Genomic DNA, 13,578 nt, shown 5'->3' with positions numbered 1-13,578 from the left:
ACTTTGATCATTTATCATATATCAAGTGCTATCAGATGACTCTGAAATAATAAGCAATAAATGATATTGTCAGCTTTATTCTTTAACATGACAATAATAATATATCTCCTAGATTTGGGGCTATCCCATTATTAATAACGCTAAAAATTTTTACTATACTAAGAGTGATGCTATAATATTTTAATAAGAGTTTAGTACTGTGATGTTCCTTATGACAACAATGTTTTTTGTACCATTAATTCAAAAACTCACCAGTGGAAACAAATTTAAAAACAGCATTGAGATCTGACTTGAAAGAAAATGTAACATGATGGATAACAGTTATCTGATCAAAATAACACAAGACTTTTGTTTGAATCAACCAACAGAGCAACATACAGACAAAAAGATAAAACGTATTCATATGGAGATTAACACATTATACAGTATATCTTTCTCTCTGAGACATTTCAGCTCTTGTACATTCACACAATCAATGTAATGTCATTTTGGCTTGACTTCATCTGGAATAGGTTGACCTTTCAGCACAGCCACAGCATTTTCTATCATCCTCTTCACCATCCTCCTGCTTGTTGTGTAGGTGTTGGTGCCGATGTGGAGGGTGATCACCACATTAGAAAGACCAAGTAGAGGATGATCCCTGCACAAGATGAAGAGAAGTTAACAGAAGTCGGCAAAGAAAGGTCTGATTTCTAATATGAATTTTGTAAACTCTAAAGACGGTTGTGCATGAAAATCTGTTACCAACAACCATGCCAAATTAGAAGTCACTTAAATCACCTTCCTTCCCCATTTGGATATTCAGTTTAAACTTCAGCAGGTCGTCCTGACCATGTCTTTCTGATTGAATGCAGCCATGTGATTGGCAGATTAGATATGTGCGTTAACAAGTGGTTGAAGAGGTGTGCCTAATAAAGTGGCTGGTGAATGTATAATGTGTGTAAAGATATTGAGTTTAACTACAAATGTAATCATTTTTGCACAGTTCATGTAAATGTCTAGCGTGTTCTCTCAGACAGGTAAGACCTTGGTAAAGGTTCAGGGTGAGTCACGTCTAACCCCGCCCCTCGGATCTTCCCACACTGCAGAGCCTTGACCAAGGCGTCCTGGTCCACAACCAGACCTGAGACGCACAGCAAAGAGAACAAAATGAGACAAAAAAAAAAGGACAACAGTTTCAGAGTATCTAATGCTTTAGTCTCTTTCCACTCTTTCACCTCTGCTGACGTTGACCAGTGTTGCTGTGGGTTTCATGAGGGACAGCTCTCTGTGGCTGATCAGACCCGTGGTTTCAGGGGTGAGGTTCACGACCAGGACCACAAAGTCAGACTCTTTTAGCAGGTCATCCATGTTCTGACAGTAACTCGCTCCCACTGCCTGCTCATCCTCAACACTCCTGAACAGCAGAAGGGAAAGACGGTGATTGTGCATATTATCCTTTGTCTCCAGATGTTTTCTTTGGGCCATTTCAAATGATGACAATAGTTCTGGCTACTGATGTTCAATAATGTTCTTAGGATTTGAAACCTTTGATCTTCAAATGTTGAGCTGTTATTAAAATTTCCAACATGCCTTATTAAATCTGCATTTCTTTGACTTGAAACCTTTACCTCCTGTTCCGGTTGTGATACAGGACCTTCATGTCAAATCCCCTGCTTCTTTGCGCAATTTTATATCCAATACGTCCCATTCCAATGATCCCCAGAGTGGCCCCTGTGACTTCGTCTCCCATAAAGCACTGTGGTATATGAGTGGTCTTGGGGTCAACAGCTATTTGGTGAGCTATGAAGAGAAGGACCCAAACAAATGTGGAAATGAGTTACTAAATACCTTTTAGCCTAGTGTATGGTTGTACATGTATCACATTTGTGTCATTTTAAAGGTCCAGTGTCACATTTATGAGGCACTGGACTTTACTGGCAGACTTTACTGGCAGAAATGATATATAATAGGTAGAAATGTGTATCAAGCTTCAGTACTTTTGTGGTATCTGGTATCAAACTTGCTCTGTATCACTTTGTTTTGTCATTTCATATAAAATGTTGTCAATCATGCTGTTTGACAGAAAACTAACATGCATCTTAAGACTTTTACCATAATGTACAATGTAAGTATATTTTAAAATAGATTTAATTAGAATGTATGCATCAATGTCCAGATATCGATAATGTATCAAAAACCCCGTCTCTGCAGCTATAATTGTGTGGTTTTGTAAAAAGAATGTGTCAGACTGATTGGTAGACACTCAGGCCCTACACTTTTAGTGTAGGGACTATTTCAGACTATTTCAAGCTCACCCTCAACAACCCTCCGCGCTGAGGACAGAAGTAGAGCCATGGCCATATCTGCCGTGGCCTCGTTCACCACACCGGGGGTGTAGGTCACCTTCACCCCGAGGCTGGAGATGTACGGCACATCCAGGTGGTCGATGCCCACTCCTCCGTTGGCCACCACCTTCAGTGATGGGAGTGAAGTGAGCAGTGACGGCTCAACTGCGGGAAAGCTGTTCCACACCAACAAAGCCTGGACTTTGTGGCCGTATAGTAGAGGGTTGAGCAGGAAGTCTCTGAGGCAGACGATCTGGAAGTGTGGTTTTATTATATCAGTCAATTCTTCCGCATATCCCTGGTCGCCAACCTCTGAGATCAGAGCCCATGGTTTTTCCTCTTCCATCACCTGCAACAACAAGACGCAACTTATTAGACACATGGAGTTACACGACCAGGAGTTATAGACAGCTTTACAGAATAAAGAAAAAAAGAAAGAGGGAGAGGAAGAGACAGTTAATACTTAACGTCACCCAACAAGGTAATAGAAAATAGTCCGAGGTGGGAAGAGCAGAAAAATCACCCCCTAATAATACTAATAGTAATAATAATAATGATAATGACAATAAACTTAAATTTTCTTCATATTTCCAGGGTTAAATAGCTTGAAATGTGACAAAACAAGGAACATTTTAAATTAATCTTTTACCGTAGGATGTTGCAGTTATCATTGAACTTTGAGCTGAATTAGCCAATTGTTTGAATCTTGTCATTAATAGTCTGGAGGAAATAATAATACATTGAAAATACAGTTCACTTTATCTTTAGATATTAATTATCTTTAAAAAAAGAACACTTGAAATACACCGACATAGAAAAGATCACATTCATTAAGAAACTGGAAAAGTAAGCATCCATTATGTTCACTTCTGTATGTTGTTGATTTGATTTGTTCGTCCTTCTTGCACCGACGCCGTAATACGCTGATATTCCCTCACTGTTAAAACACACACACACTCAAACTCACAAACACTTAAAAAACTCTTTACACAGCTTCTTTAAACAGCTATAGGCGATATTACGGTCGCACTTTACTGCTCTGTCTGCAAACACGACTTAGCAGCGCCTGCTCTTCACCCAGGAAGGACTATTTGTGGGAGAATTTCAAAATAAAAGAGGCCACGATTCTATTTTATTTATGTTCTAAATGATTGTATACCATAATCATTTCCAAACAGTCTGTAGCGCAACGTCATATTGATTTATTGGTACATTTCATGCAGAGTTATATATAGTTTTATGATGATCAGAATGCAATACTTCAAAACTATATATAGTGTAAAGCAGTTCATCAAGATTAGAAAAGTGCTATAAAAACAGACCATAATACCAACTCTTCTGATTTTATTTGGTAGTAACGAGTAACAAAGATAGTTAGAGGAAATGTAGTGGAGTAAAAGTAAGAGATGCTAGAAATATAAAAAACAAAGTAGAGATACCTGGATTTTGTACTTAAGTACAGTAATGGAGTATTTGTATTTTGTTACATTACAACACTGCCATCATGATATTGCATTTCACAGTTATTTCAACAGAATTTCAAAATAAAAGTGTCTGTGTTGACATGCAACAGTATATAGTTCCCAATAAAAATGTTTTTTGATGCAAAATAATAAAAAAAGAATCTGGATTATAAATCAATTAATAATTAAGTGGGGGGCCACATGAAATTTGAGACATCTCTGCACTTCTTAATACTGTTGCACTGTTTGGTAACAATATATATATTCATTCATTCATCATCAACCACTTTATCCTCCTGGAAACTGGAGATCCCGGAGAAAACCCACACACACATGGGGAGAACATGCAAATTCTATGCAGAAAGGCTGTTCAAGGTAATTTTTTATTATTTGTAAAAAGATTAAAAAAAAAATCTCTTTATCTCTTTGCAAAAACAAAGATATGGGACAGGGAGTTGTCTCTCGGTATTTTGTAGTTTCCTCCACCTGCTGCTGTTCACCTGCACACCTGGCTTCAATCAAGTCATCAAGACTCAACAGCATGGAACGCCATCCTTTACCAGATTGTTCAGCCCTGCACGTGGTATTGACACTTAAGCGCTGTCTTGTCATTATTCATCTCCTGAGACCATTTTTAAAAAATATATATATTTTTCCCATGGTCCACCTCTTCCTCTTCCTCTTCCAGCCTCCAGTCTGATCATTACCTCTAATCGTCCAGTCAGTCAGTCCAGCCTTTCCTCCACTGACCAGTGCACTAATGTCAGGGAGCTTTTTCTTTCTTTCACAGTTTTCCATTCAAGTTCATTCAATTTTAACTGTGAACTGAGACTCTGCCTCTGGGTCCTAACTTTGAACTTGTAAATGCCTATGTTGTTTATGAAAAATGCTCCAAATCCACTTTCTCTCTGCTCTTTTGGTACATTTTATTTAAACCCTTTGTCATGATTCCCCCTCACAGTTCTTCTCTCCCTCCTTCTCTTCACCTACCAGCCACTCCCTCCTCATCAGCTCAACTCCACTCACCTGTTCACAGCAGCTGCCCCTGATCACTAATCAGACCACTATACACCAGCTGTTTTCGGAGTAACGGCGTTATTTTTTTCAGTAACGGAGTAATCTAATTACTTTTCCTATCCTTGCAACGCCGTTACCGTTACTGAGAATGTAAAGTGGCGCGTTACTTACTTGCCCTGCTCACGATGCCTCACTGTACGCTCTAAGACAATGGCGACGAGCCAGGGAAGCATAGCGTTTTTTAAGTGGAAATATCGACACTACGTCTGCCTTACCGAGGTAAAAGGAAAGAATGTATATGCAACGTGTGTTGTGACTTATGTCAAATTCAGATACACGCAGTTCCCTTGGGAGCTTCTGCTAGCCACACTTTATTTGTTTACATCCTAGCATGTCATGACGTACTTCTTATTTCCGGTGTATTAAAATAAAAGTCAGTAGCATAAAACATTACAACGTGCACACAATGTCCGGGGAAAAGGAGTTTGTCCACGTCAACCTCGAGGAACTGTAACTTAATGAAGCATGTGTGTGTATTGGTTTAGTACTTGAATGCAAAGTGTGTGAATATTGTTTATTTTACTTTACTGAATATTTAAGAGTTGGATAGTGCCCTGTTTATTGTGCAATGGTATACAGATACAGAGATTTGCACTACTGAAAGGCCAAATTTTGCCTTTGTTTCTCTTTACCCAAGTTAACATTTGTGTGTCAATTGTGCCCTTCAATTCAAAGTTCAAACAAATACCAAATGCTCTAAAATACTGTACATAGGATTTATAGTCTTCATTCAAGTATTATAAACATCTTTGACATATAGAATGTTAAAGAATGTAATAGCGTTATAGAACATAAAAAATAATGTCAGTTACTTTGCTGAGTAACTCATTACTTTTACAATGTGGTAACTGAGTTACCAACTCAATTATTTTTGGGAGAAGTAATTTGTAACTATGCCCAAGTAAGATGCCCAACACTGCACAACAGATATACATATTAAAGAGTGGTATATTTTGTTCCTAGAGTAGTAATCATTGTAAACAGTAGAGCAAGTTGGTCAAGTCATTCTAATTCAGCATGCCTCTGCACGCAGATTAAATTGACACAGTGTAAATATGATACTGGCACAATAATACAGTAGCAGTATGTTACAAGGATATTAGTATTTTTACAAACACTGAATTGAAAAATACCTTTGTATGTTTCAGGTGGCAAGCAGATCCTTGCAGCGTTGTCCCTTTAAGAAACCTGGACACTTGTCCTGAATCCCACAGTTTCTTTACACATCGGGCATAGAAGAGACTTCTCATGCTATCTGAAAAAGAATTATTGTTATACTAAAAAAGAATCAACTACAAGACAGAAATGATTCCAAAGTGAATTGACCTTTTCAGCTGAGACGTTTAACTCAAACGTATGCTTCTTCCTGGCTCTGGAAAAGAAAGAGGAAAGATGTAGAGGAAGACCTGTTTCAAATGTGACCTCCCATTTGATTGAGTTTAAACGGATTTAATTTAAGATAGTAGGCAGTCTACACCCTGTGGCAGAGAGCATGTATTCATTAAACACACAGTGAAGGAGGCAGGTAGAAGCTCCAGCTTGGTGATTGGAGCTGTAAACTACAGCTCTGGGACTGAGATCAAGGTTCAACAAATGACACTGTTCATAAAGAGACAGTGCAGGAAACTGGTCATGTTTAGTTCACTTTTTCCAGTCATATCTCGTTTACGCTCCCTTATATATATTCAGTAGAGCTCTGGAGTTTAGTGTACATTTAGAATGATAAAATATGAGCGTATGTGTACTTTTTTACCACTCATGTTTTAAACTGGAGGCTATAGATTAAGAAGACATGTTTATTGTGCTATAGAAAATGTGTTTCACTTTGTTCTTATTGCATTTTTCTACACAGAAGAAAAAAATTAAACAGTCAGGTTGCATACTCCTGTCTGGTAAATATCCAAGGCTACTATTGGAAAATGTAAACATCTATATATAATATGGCATATATATATTTATGTACTGACATCTTTTCATTTTCCTTTTATCTAGAAATTGGTTGGTTGAGATTTAATACTCCAGATATTTTTAATTAACGTTTTCTTGTAAATGTTAGCATTTTAGCTCAATGGCTTCCAGGTGATGTGACCTAATGACTGAAAATCAGGGCAGGATAATATTACTACAGTGGCTGGTTAAGGTACATTTTTATTCCATTTTAATACTTCTGTCTTTTTAATTGAATGAAAAAAAAAAAGATTTATCTCATATTGGATCACATTGACACGTCGCTTTTTATTGCCTTTTAATTACCCACGTTTTATTTTGAAAACCGGTAGCTGGTCCACACTGTAGTATCCTCACGCTAACTTTCTCAGCAAGAAGAACAACCTAAGTTATTTTGTTTTTGTTTCCTTCCATATTTGATTGTTCCTTTCAAGCTCAAGGTTTTTTCGATATGTGGCTCAAACAGGAAAAACAAATACAAATCGAGTAGTTTTTTTGTGACTTAGTTTGAATGAACGGATGATACACGGACCGTTACGGCGTCTTGTTTTCACTGTTTTCTGGAATTTGTAGTGACTCTAAACGTCCACTGGATGGCGACAAATACCCATCACTGATTTTACACACAAATAATGGCTTTGGTTCAAAGGTACAAATATATTGAAAGCCCTGAAAGATACATGCAAAATGCCAAAAGTAATAAAAATCAGTCAGTGCATAATTTATTGTTGAAAAGATCATGTGATCCGAGAGTAAAAAAGGAGTGCAAGAGTCATTTTCTTTCAAAATTGGTTTTAGATATTTGATCATTTATATTATTTATGTGAAAATGTTATTTACTTAAGAACACCTGTGCCTTCCCTCATGTTTAAGCTGCATGTTTCTGTTAGTCTGTGTCTACCGAGTGTTTGCAGTGAGTTTTTTTTAGTGTATGACTCAGTTTAAGTATTATGTATGTAGTCAATTCCTTATTGTTTTTTTTTTGTTTTTGTTTAAATTAAACTGAGTTTCAATATTAGACAAATGGCTCCCCCATGTATATGTACTTGTATTTGTAATAATGTATATTGTCTTTTCAGCTTCACTGAAAAAGTGGAATGAAGTTTATTAAATCACTGGTGTGTGTCAGTCTCTGCAGTCACTTTAGTTTCTGTTCACTCTGACTGAAGGAGGTTTTTGTACGAGGCTTTTTCACTGTGTGAACCAATCCCACTTGCTAGTATCAAATACACCCAGACAGTAGTAAACTGCAGCATCTTCAGCCTGGACTCCACTGATGGTCAGAGTGAAGTCAGAATTTGATCCACTGCCTGTAAAACGACCTGGAATCCCTGATGCTCGAGTGGAAGCATAGTAAATAAGGAGTTTAGGAGATTCTCCATCTCTCTGTTGGTACCAGGATAGTAAGTGGCCGTAGCTACTACTATGATAAACATTCTGACTGGTTCTACATGTGATGGTGGCAGATCCTTCCAGAGCAGATGTCACTGCTCCAGACTGAGTCACTGCGACCTGTTCTCTGGACTCTGAGGACACAGAGACAGAGACATAAAGCAGAGTCATGGTTTTGTCGGCTTCATTTCAGAGGGACAGATGTTGACAGATGAGTTTGACTCTCTGGATTTTACCTGTGAGGCAGCAGCAGAGGAGAGTCCAGATGAGGACGGAGGTGAAAGTCATGATTTCTGGGTCTTGTGTTGTCATGAAGGACAGCTGTCAGTCCTCCAGTCTTCAACTGTCAGGACTATAAAGTGTCCCAGAGCACTGGAGCATGGTGCTGCTGATGCAAAGTCACTCTCTATGGAAATGCTCTGACTCACTCCAACAGGTTTTACTCTATTCTCCACATTTCTGTCGTCTAAGAATAAAACAAAACAATCAATAAAATAATGTTGATTTATTTGAAACTTTTTGAGATAAAAAATAAGTTTGAGTCAAACAGTCAAAACATTTATCTGTGGCAGAATAGTCAGTATATTAAGATGAGCCAAAAAAATCCAGACCATGTTAAACAACATTTAAAGACATTTTCAATATTTTATTTGTAGCAATCTTTTCAAATACTACTGAAATAAATTAACACGTCATCAGCATATATGGAAATGAAATGGAAGCAAGTCATACATTTTCATTTTATATACTTAGTAATTGTAAACGTCATGTCCCATTCTGTCCTTTAAGTTATGTTATTTGTTTTTCTGTTCATTAATTGGTTCCTGTTTTATTTGGTACTCATGTCTTGTCTAATTTTAGATCCACTTCCTGTCAAGTTTCCCTTCTGTGTGATTACTGGCCCCACCCTAATGTGTTGCACCTGTGTCTCATTTTCACAGAGTATTTAGTCTCTGTCTTCCGCCCCAGAACGTGTTTGCTCTGGTGTGAAATTTTCCAGCGTTATTTTCTTGATTCCCAAGTGACCGTGGTTTGATCGTAATTGTTTTTTGACTTCTCTTTTGCCTGCCGATTTGGACACTATTGCCTGTTTTGGACAAATCTCTGTGTACCAACGTCTGCACGATTAAAGACCCTGAACTGTTTTTCTGTCCGGATTCTGCTTTGAGAGTTCATCATTGCTTGAGCCTGATAGTAAATAGTAATTCATATTTAAAATATATTTATTGTTGATTTCAAAATATATGGAAATGTTTGTCGCACATTTAACATAATAGGACTGCTCCCCCTCCCAACAAAAAAATAATAAACAAGAATGATCAGATTAAAACATAGAAAATATAAAATGTGGACGTTTTACATCATAGAAGGTCATCAGCATAGAAGCTGATTTATTAATGATGTGAGTTCAATAATCTCTGAACTGCTGATGGATTTTGTTTTTGAATCTGAGTTTGAATACAAATGTGAAGACTATGAGACAAATAACTTATTTTTAAATAATAATAATGTATAATCACTTGTTACAAGTGAGCTTCACTGAAATAGTGTAATAAAGTTTATTAAATCACTGGTGTGTGTCCTCAGTGAACTGTATCAGTCTCTGCAGTCACTTCAGTTTCTGTTCACTCTGACTGAAGGAGGTTTTTGTACGAGGCTTTTTCACTGTGTGAACACATCTTTACTGTTGATGTAGTGAACACTCTGACAGTAGTAAACTGCAGCATCTTCAGCCTGGACTCCACTGATGGTCAGAGTGAAGTCAGAATTTGATCCACTGCCTGTAAAACGACCTGGAATCCCTGATTCTCGAGTGGACGCAAAGTAAATAAGGAGTTTAGGAGATTCTCCATCTTTCTGTTGGTACCAGGATAGACGGTTTGAGTTGTAGACATTCTGACTGGTTCTACATGTGATGGTGGCAGATCCTCCCAGAGCAGATGTCACTGCTCCAGACTGAGTCACTGCGACCTGTCCTCTGGACTCTGAGGACACAGAGACAGAGACATAAAGCAGAGTCATGGTTTTGTCGGCTTCATTTCAGATGTTGACGGAGGAGTTTGACTCTCTGGACTTTACCTGTGAGGCAGCAGCAGAGGAGAGTCCAGATGAGGACGGAGGTGAAAGTCATGATTTCTGTGTCTTGTGTTGTCATGAAGGACAGCTGTCAGTCCTCCAGTCTTCAACTGTCAGGACTATAAAGTGTCCCAGAGCACTGGAGCATGGTGCTGCTGATGCAAAGTCACTCTCTATGGAAATGCTCTGACTGACTCCAGCAGGGACTTTAATCAATTTCATGATCCTGTCGATCAATTTATCAATCACTTTATCAGAGGATTGATCAGGATGTGATGACGCTTTTTGATTTGATCTTTTTCTAAAATTTAGATTTCCTTCATTTTAAATGACATCTTCCCAAACTTAGATTTTCCTTTAAATTTCATATATTAATGTTAAAAATGACTTCATTGAGTAAAAACTGTGGTTGTTTTTCATCATCATATTTTAAAATCAGCTGATAAAACTTTACAAACTGACTCATTCTGGTGAGTTTGTTTGTTTCACAGTCACAGAGACGTGTGTCTCTACAGTCAGAGGTTTTTGTACGACGCCTCACAGACTTTGTATCACTGTGGTGGACGTTTGGTGGAGGAACCAGACTGGAAGTTGGAAGTAAGTTTTTCTCAAATACAATCATAACAATATTTGTGTAATTATCCAATTTTGTAAGGTTTGCTGGAGGTCAAATCTCACTTTATTGTCTTTTTAAAATATTGATGTTTTTATTTTGTCTCCTTCATTCTGGAGCTGAACTCTGAGCAATTTTACTCGACACAGTCCTGTCAAGATTATGTTTGTATCATAAAACTTCAATTCAGTTATGAATTAGTTTTGTTTTGATGTGATTTAAAAAGTTTTGTCATTACTACCTGAACTTTACACGTAGAAGATTTGACAGGTTTTTACAATTTTCCATTAATACTAAAGTATATTTAATATTTTTGATGATTTAATGAGAAATATTTGCAATTTTACTTAACATATTCATGTTTGGCTGGACTTTAAAACTGGAAATGTCACTTATATTTTTTAAATTCCATTAATACTTTATTTGTTTAACGTGACTTGAGATTCAGAAGCAGCATAATCTGCAATCTATTGTGTTTCATGGTGTTTCCATTATAGTTTGAAGTCAGTTCTTTATTCACTTGTATTTAAAACTAAAGTGTTTCAGTCTCCCGATGTTTGATGATTGGATTAGAAATGTTACAAGTGTTGTAAAAATCAGTTTCCAGTGTAGTTTTTCTATATTTCTTCAGGTCACAGTGTCTCTGTGCTGATGTGCATGAGAGGCTTCTTACAGTGAAGTGAAACCATGTGACTGGTGAAGCAGAAAAACCTTGTGACACAAAATCAGCTCTCACACAGGAAACATGTCCGAGTGTGTGGCGTTCCACCGACAGCTGTGTCCTCTCTGTGCTCTAAACTGACTCTTGTCTCCTAGGTGACGTCAGTCCCACTCTGACGGTGCTGCCACCCTCACGTGAGGAGCTGGACCAGGGGAAGGCCACGCTCATGTGTCTGGCCAACAAGGGCTTCCCCTCAGCCTGGACTCTGTCCTGGAAGTTGGACGGCAGCAGCAGCAGCAGCAGCAGCTGGGAGCAGAGCATGAGCCGCGGGCTGCTGGAGAAGGACGGTCTCTACAGCTGGAGCAGCATCCTGAGGCTTTCTGCTGACCAGTGGAGGAAGGTGGGCTCTGTGACCTGTGAGGCCACCCAGGGCTCCCAGATTCTCTCAGAGACACTGAGGACAGACCAGTGTTCCTAGTCCTGACCTGACTCACTGACACTCTGCTACTGGTTTTACTCTGCATTTCTGTCTCTTTTCTCACAATTTAAAGTTTGAAAACTTCTCGCTCATGTTGATCCTGACTCTTTCAACTTTTTCCACATAATAAAGTTGTTTGTGTTTCATTAAAAAATGTTTCCATGGACTTGTTATTATGAAGTGACATTTTAACGACACCAGGGTGAAATAGGATGAACAAACATGATCAGTGAATGTCATTTTAAACAACTTTATAGAAATAAATCATCAACAATTTACAAATGACTTTTTGTAATGTCAGGAAAAAAGACATTTTATATCATCCACACAAATAAAGATGAAAAAAGTAAATCTTAAATCTTGGATTGGACTGATTAAATCACATAACATGATAGCTATTGATACATTTGTTTTTTAATGTTTGTATACATTAATAAAATAATGCAAATACACATTAAATATATGTTGTCAAAAATAGAAAAATATCCTAATTTTGCAAATCATATCTACATTATGAGAGAATCAAATCATTTTGACAATTCTTTTTCAGTTTTGTTGTGACTGTGGGCGTGGGAGTGGCAGCTCTGATTCACCTGCACAGCTGCACCTGATTTTGTTAATTAGACCTGCTACTATTTAAGTGCAGCTGTTACCTCAGTCAGTGTCAGATTGTTGGTTTACTTAGAGAGAGATAGAGAGCCACTGTGTTTGTTTCCTCATGTAGAAATTCTCTAGACTTCTGTGTGGTTATTTTTGGATGTAGTTTTATCAGACAAGTGTTTCGATTTTGGTTGTAGTTTTTTTTTGCAGTGTCCAGACCTGCTCAGCCCAGAATTTTTCACTGGAGTCTTTTGTTTTCTTTTTGTAAGCCTGTTTTATGTTATTTGCTTAGCACCTCTGGTTTGGGGATAAATCCCTGTTTACTTTTACCTGGCTGACTGAGTTTCTATTTTTTGGGTCCCGTTTCCTGCGACATCATGACAGAGTTTGGAAAAGAGAGTGTTTTAGTTAATTTGTTATTTGGAATTTTTACCATTTTACCATTATTCTTTTTTGAAAAGTCTTAAAACTGTGGAAAGTTTATTCAGACTCATTTTATTCCTTTCTGTTCTTTGATAAATTGTAAATGCCTTTCATGAATAGGGTCATATGGTATGAAAGCAATTTTGGAATATCTATATAAAATATAGAAATTTGTACTTGTGAATAAAAAAAACTGTTTGCAAAGTATAATTATTATAAGTTGTATTGTAAATGGAATTGTCTTTGATTTGAGTTTCATATGACATGAAGAATATTTGTCAAAAATGTAATTAGAACATATTCCAAAATACATAAAAATGTTTGTAGCACATAAACAACAACACCAATAGATAAATAACAAGAGTGATCATATAAAATGTGGAGGTTTTACAAGTAACATAGGGCGTCATAAGCATAGAGGCTGATTTATTAATGATGTGAGTTAAATAATCAATGAACTGCTGATTTTTGAATCTGAGTTTAAATGAAAATATAAAGACTATGAGACAAATAACTTATTA

At 37.3% G+C, this 13,578-nt stretch overlaps 1 protein-coding gene and 3 gene segments (V, D, J or C); 1 reads left to right on the top strand and 3 right to left on the bottom strand.

The window, feature by feature from the left end:
• Window positions 1-61: 61 nt before the first annotated feature.
• Window positions 62-6,410, bottom strand: zgc:136493 (uncharacterized protein LOC692276 homolog). Of its 5 annotated transcripts, none has more exons than XM_044051970.1 (7): window positions 6,197-6,410; window positions 6,001-6,124; window positions 2,298-2,676; window positions 1,611-1,782; window positions 1,218-1,396; window positions 1,027-1,123; window positions 62-640 (listed from the first exon to the last, which is right to left on the bottom strand). In XM_044051970.1, the coding sequence occupies exons 2-7, from the start codon at window positions 6,115-6,117 to the stop codon at window positions 484-486; spliced, it is 1,101 nt and encodes a 366-aa protein (XP_043907905.1). In that variant the 5' UTR covers window positions 6,118-6,124; window positions 6,197-6,410; the 3' UTR covers window positions 62-483. The 5 variants fall into 5 exon arrangements, with proteins under 5 accessions (XP_043907905.1, XP_043907904.1, XP_043907907.1 ...); XM_044051969.1 differs by having other exon boundaries at window positions 6,001-6,122; window positions 6,194-6,409; XM_044051972.1 differs by having other exon boundaries at window positions 6,001-6,118; window positions 6,194-6,409.
• A 1,484-nt stretch (window positions 6,411-7,894) lies between these two features.
• LOC122786725 lies at window positions 7,895-8,518 on the bottom strand. The segment is given in 2 exon segments: window positions 7,895-8,340; window positions 8,443-8,518. Coding segments are annotated over 2 exon segments (411 nt in total).
• A 1,318-nt stretch (window positions 8,519-9,836) lies between these two features.
• Window positions 9,837-10,361, bottom strand: LOC122786734. The segment is given in 2 exon segments: window positions 9,837-10,191; window positions 10,286-10,361. Coding segments are annotated over 2 exon segments (399 nt in total).
• Window positions 10,362-10,428: 67 nt separating this feature from the next.
• Window positions 10,429-12,188, top strand: LOC122786797. The segment is given in 3 exon segments: window positions 10,429-10,447; window positions 10,745-10,879; window positions 11,712-12,188. Coding segments are annotated over 3 exon segments (477 nt in total).
• Window positions 12,189-13,578: the final 1,390 nt, after the last annotated feature.

This window comes from Solea senegalensis, linkage group LG20 (genome assembly GCF_019176455.1).
Source record: "Solea senegalensis isolate Sse05_10M linkage group LG20, IFAPA_SoseM_1, whole genome shotgun sequence".
NCBI classification, from domain to species: Eukaryota; Metazoa; Chordata; class Actinopteri; order Pleuronectiformes; family Soleidae; genus Solea; species Solea senegalensis.
The sequence above is the reverse complement of the archived record's forward strand: the minus strand, read 5'-3'. Positions and strand labels throughout refer to the sequence as shown.

Coding starts and splice junctions, on each gene's coding strand:
- zgc:136493 (XM_044051970.1), bottom strand. CDS start 6,117: ATGAGAAGTCTCTTCTATGCCCGATGTGTAAAGAAACTGTGGGATTCA. Junction 1,397..1,610: donor TATCACAACCGGAACAGGAG/GTAAAGGTTTCA, acceptor TCTGCTGTTCAG/GAGTGTTGAGGATGAGCAGG. Junction 1,124..1,217: donor ACTGGTCAACGTCAGCAGAG/GTGAAAGAGTGG, acceptor TGTGCGTCTCAG/GTCTGGTTGTGGACCAGGAC.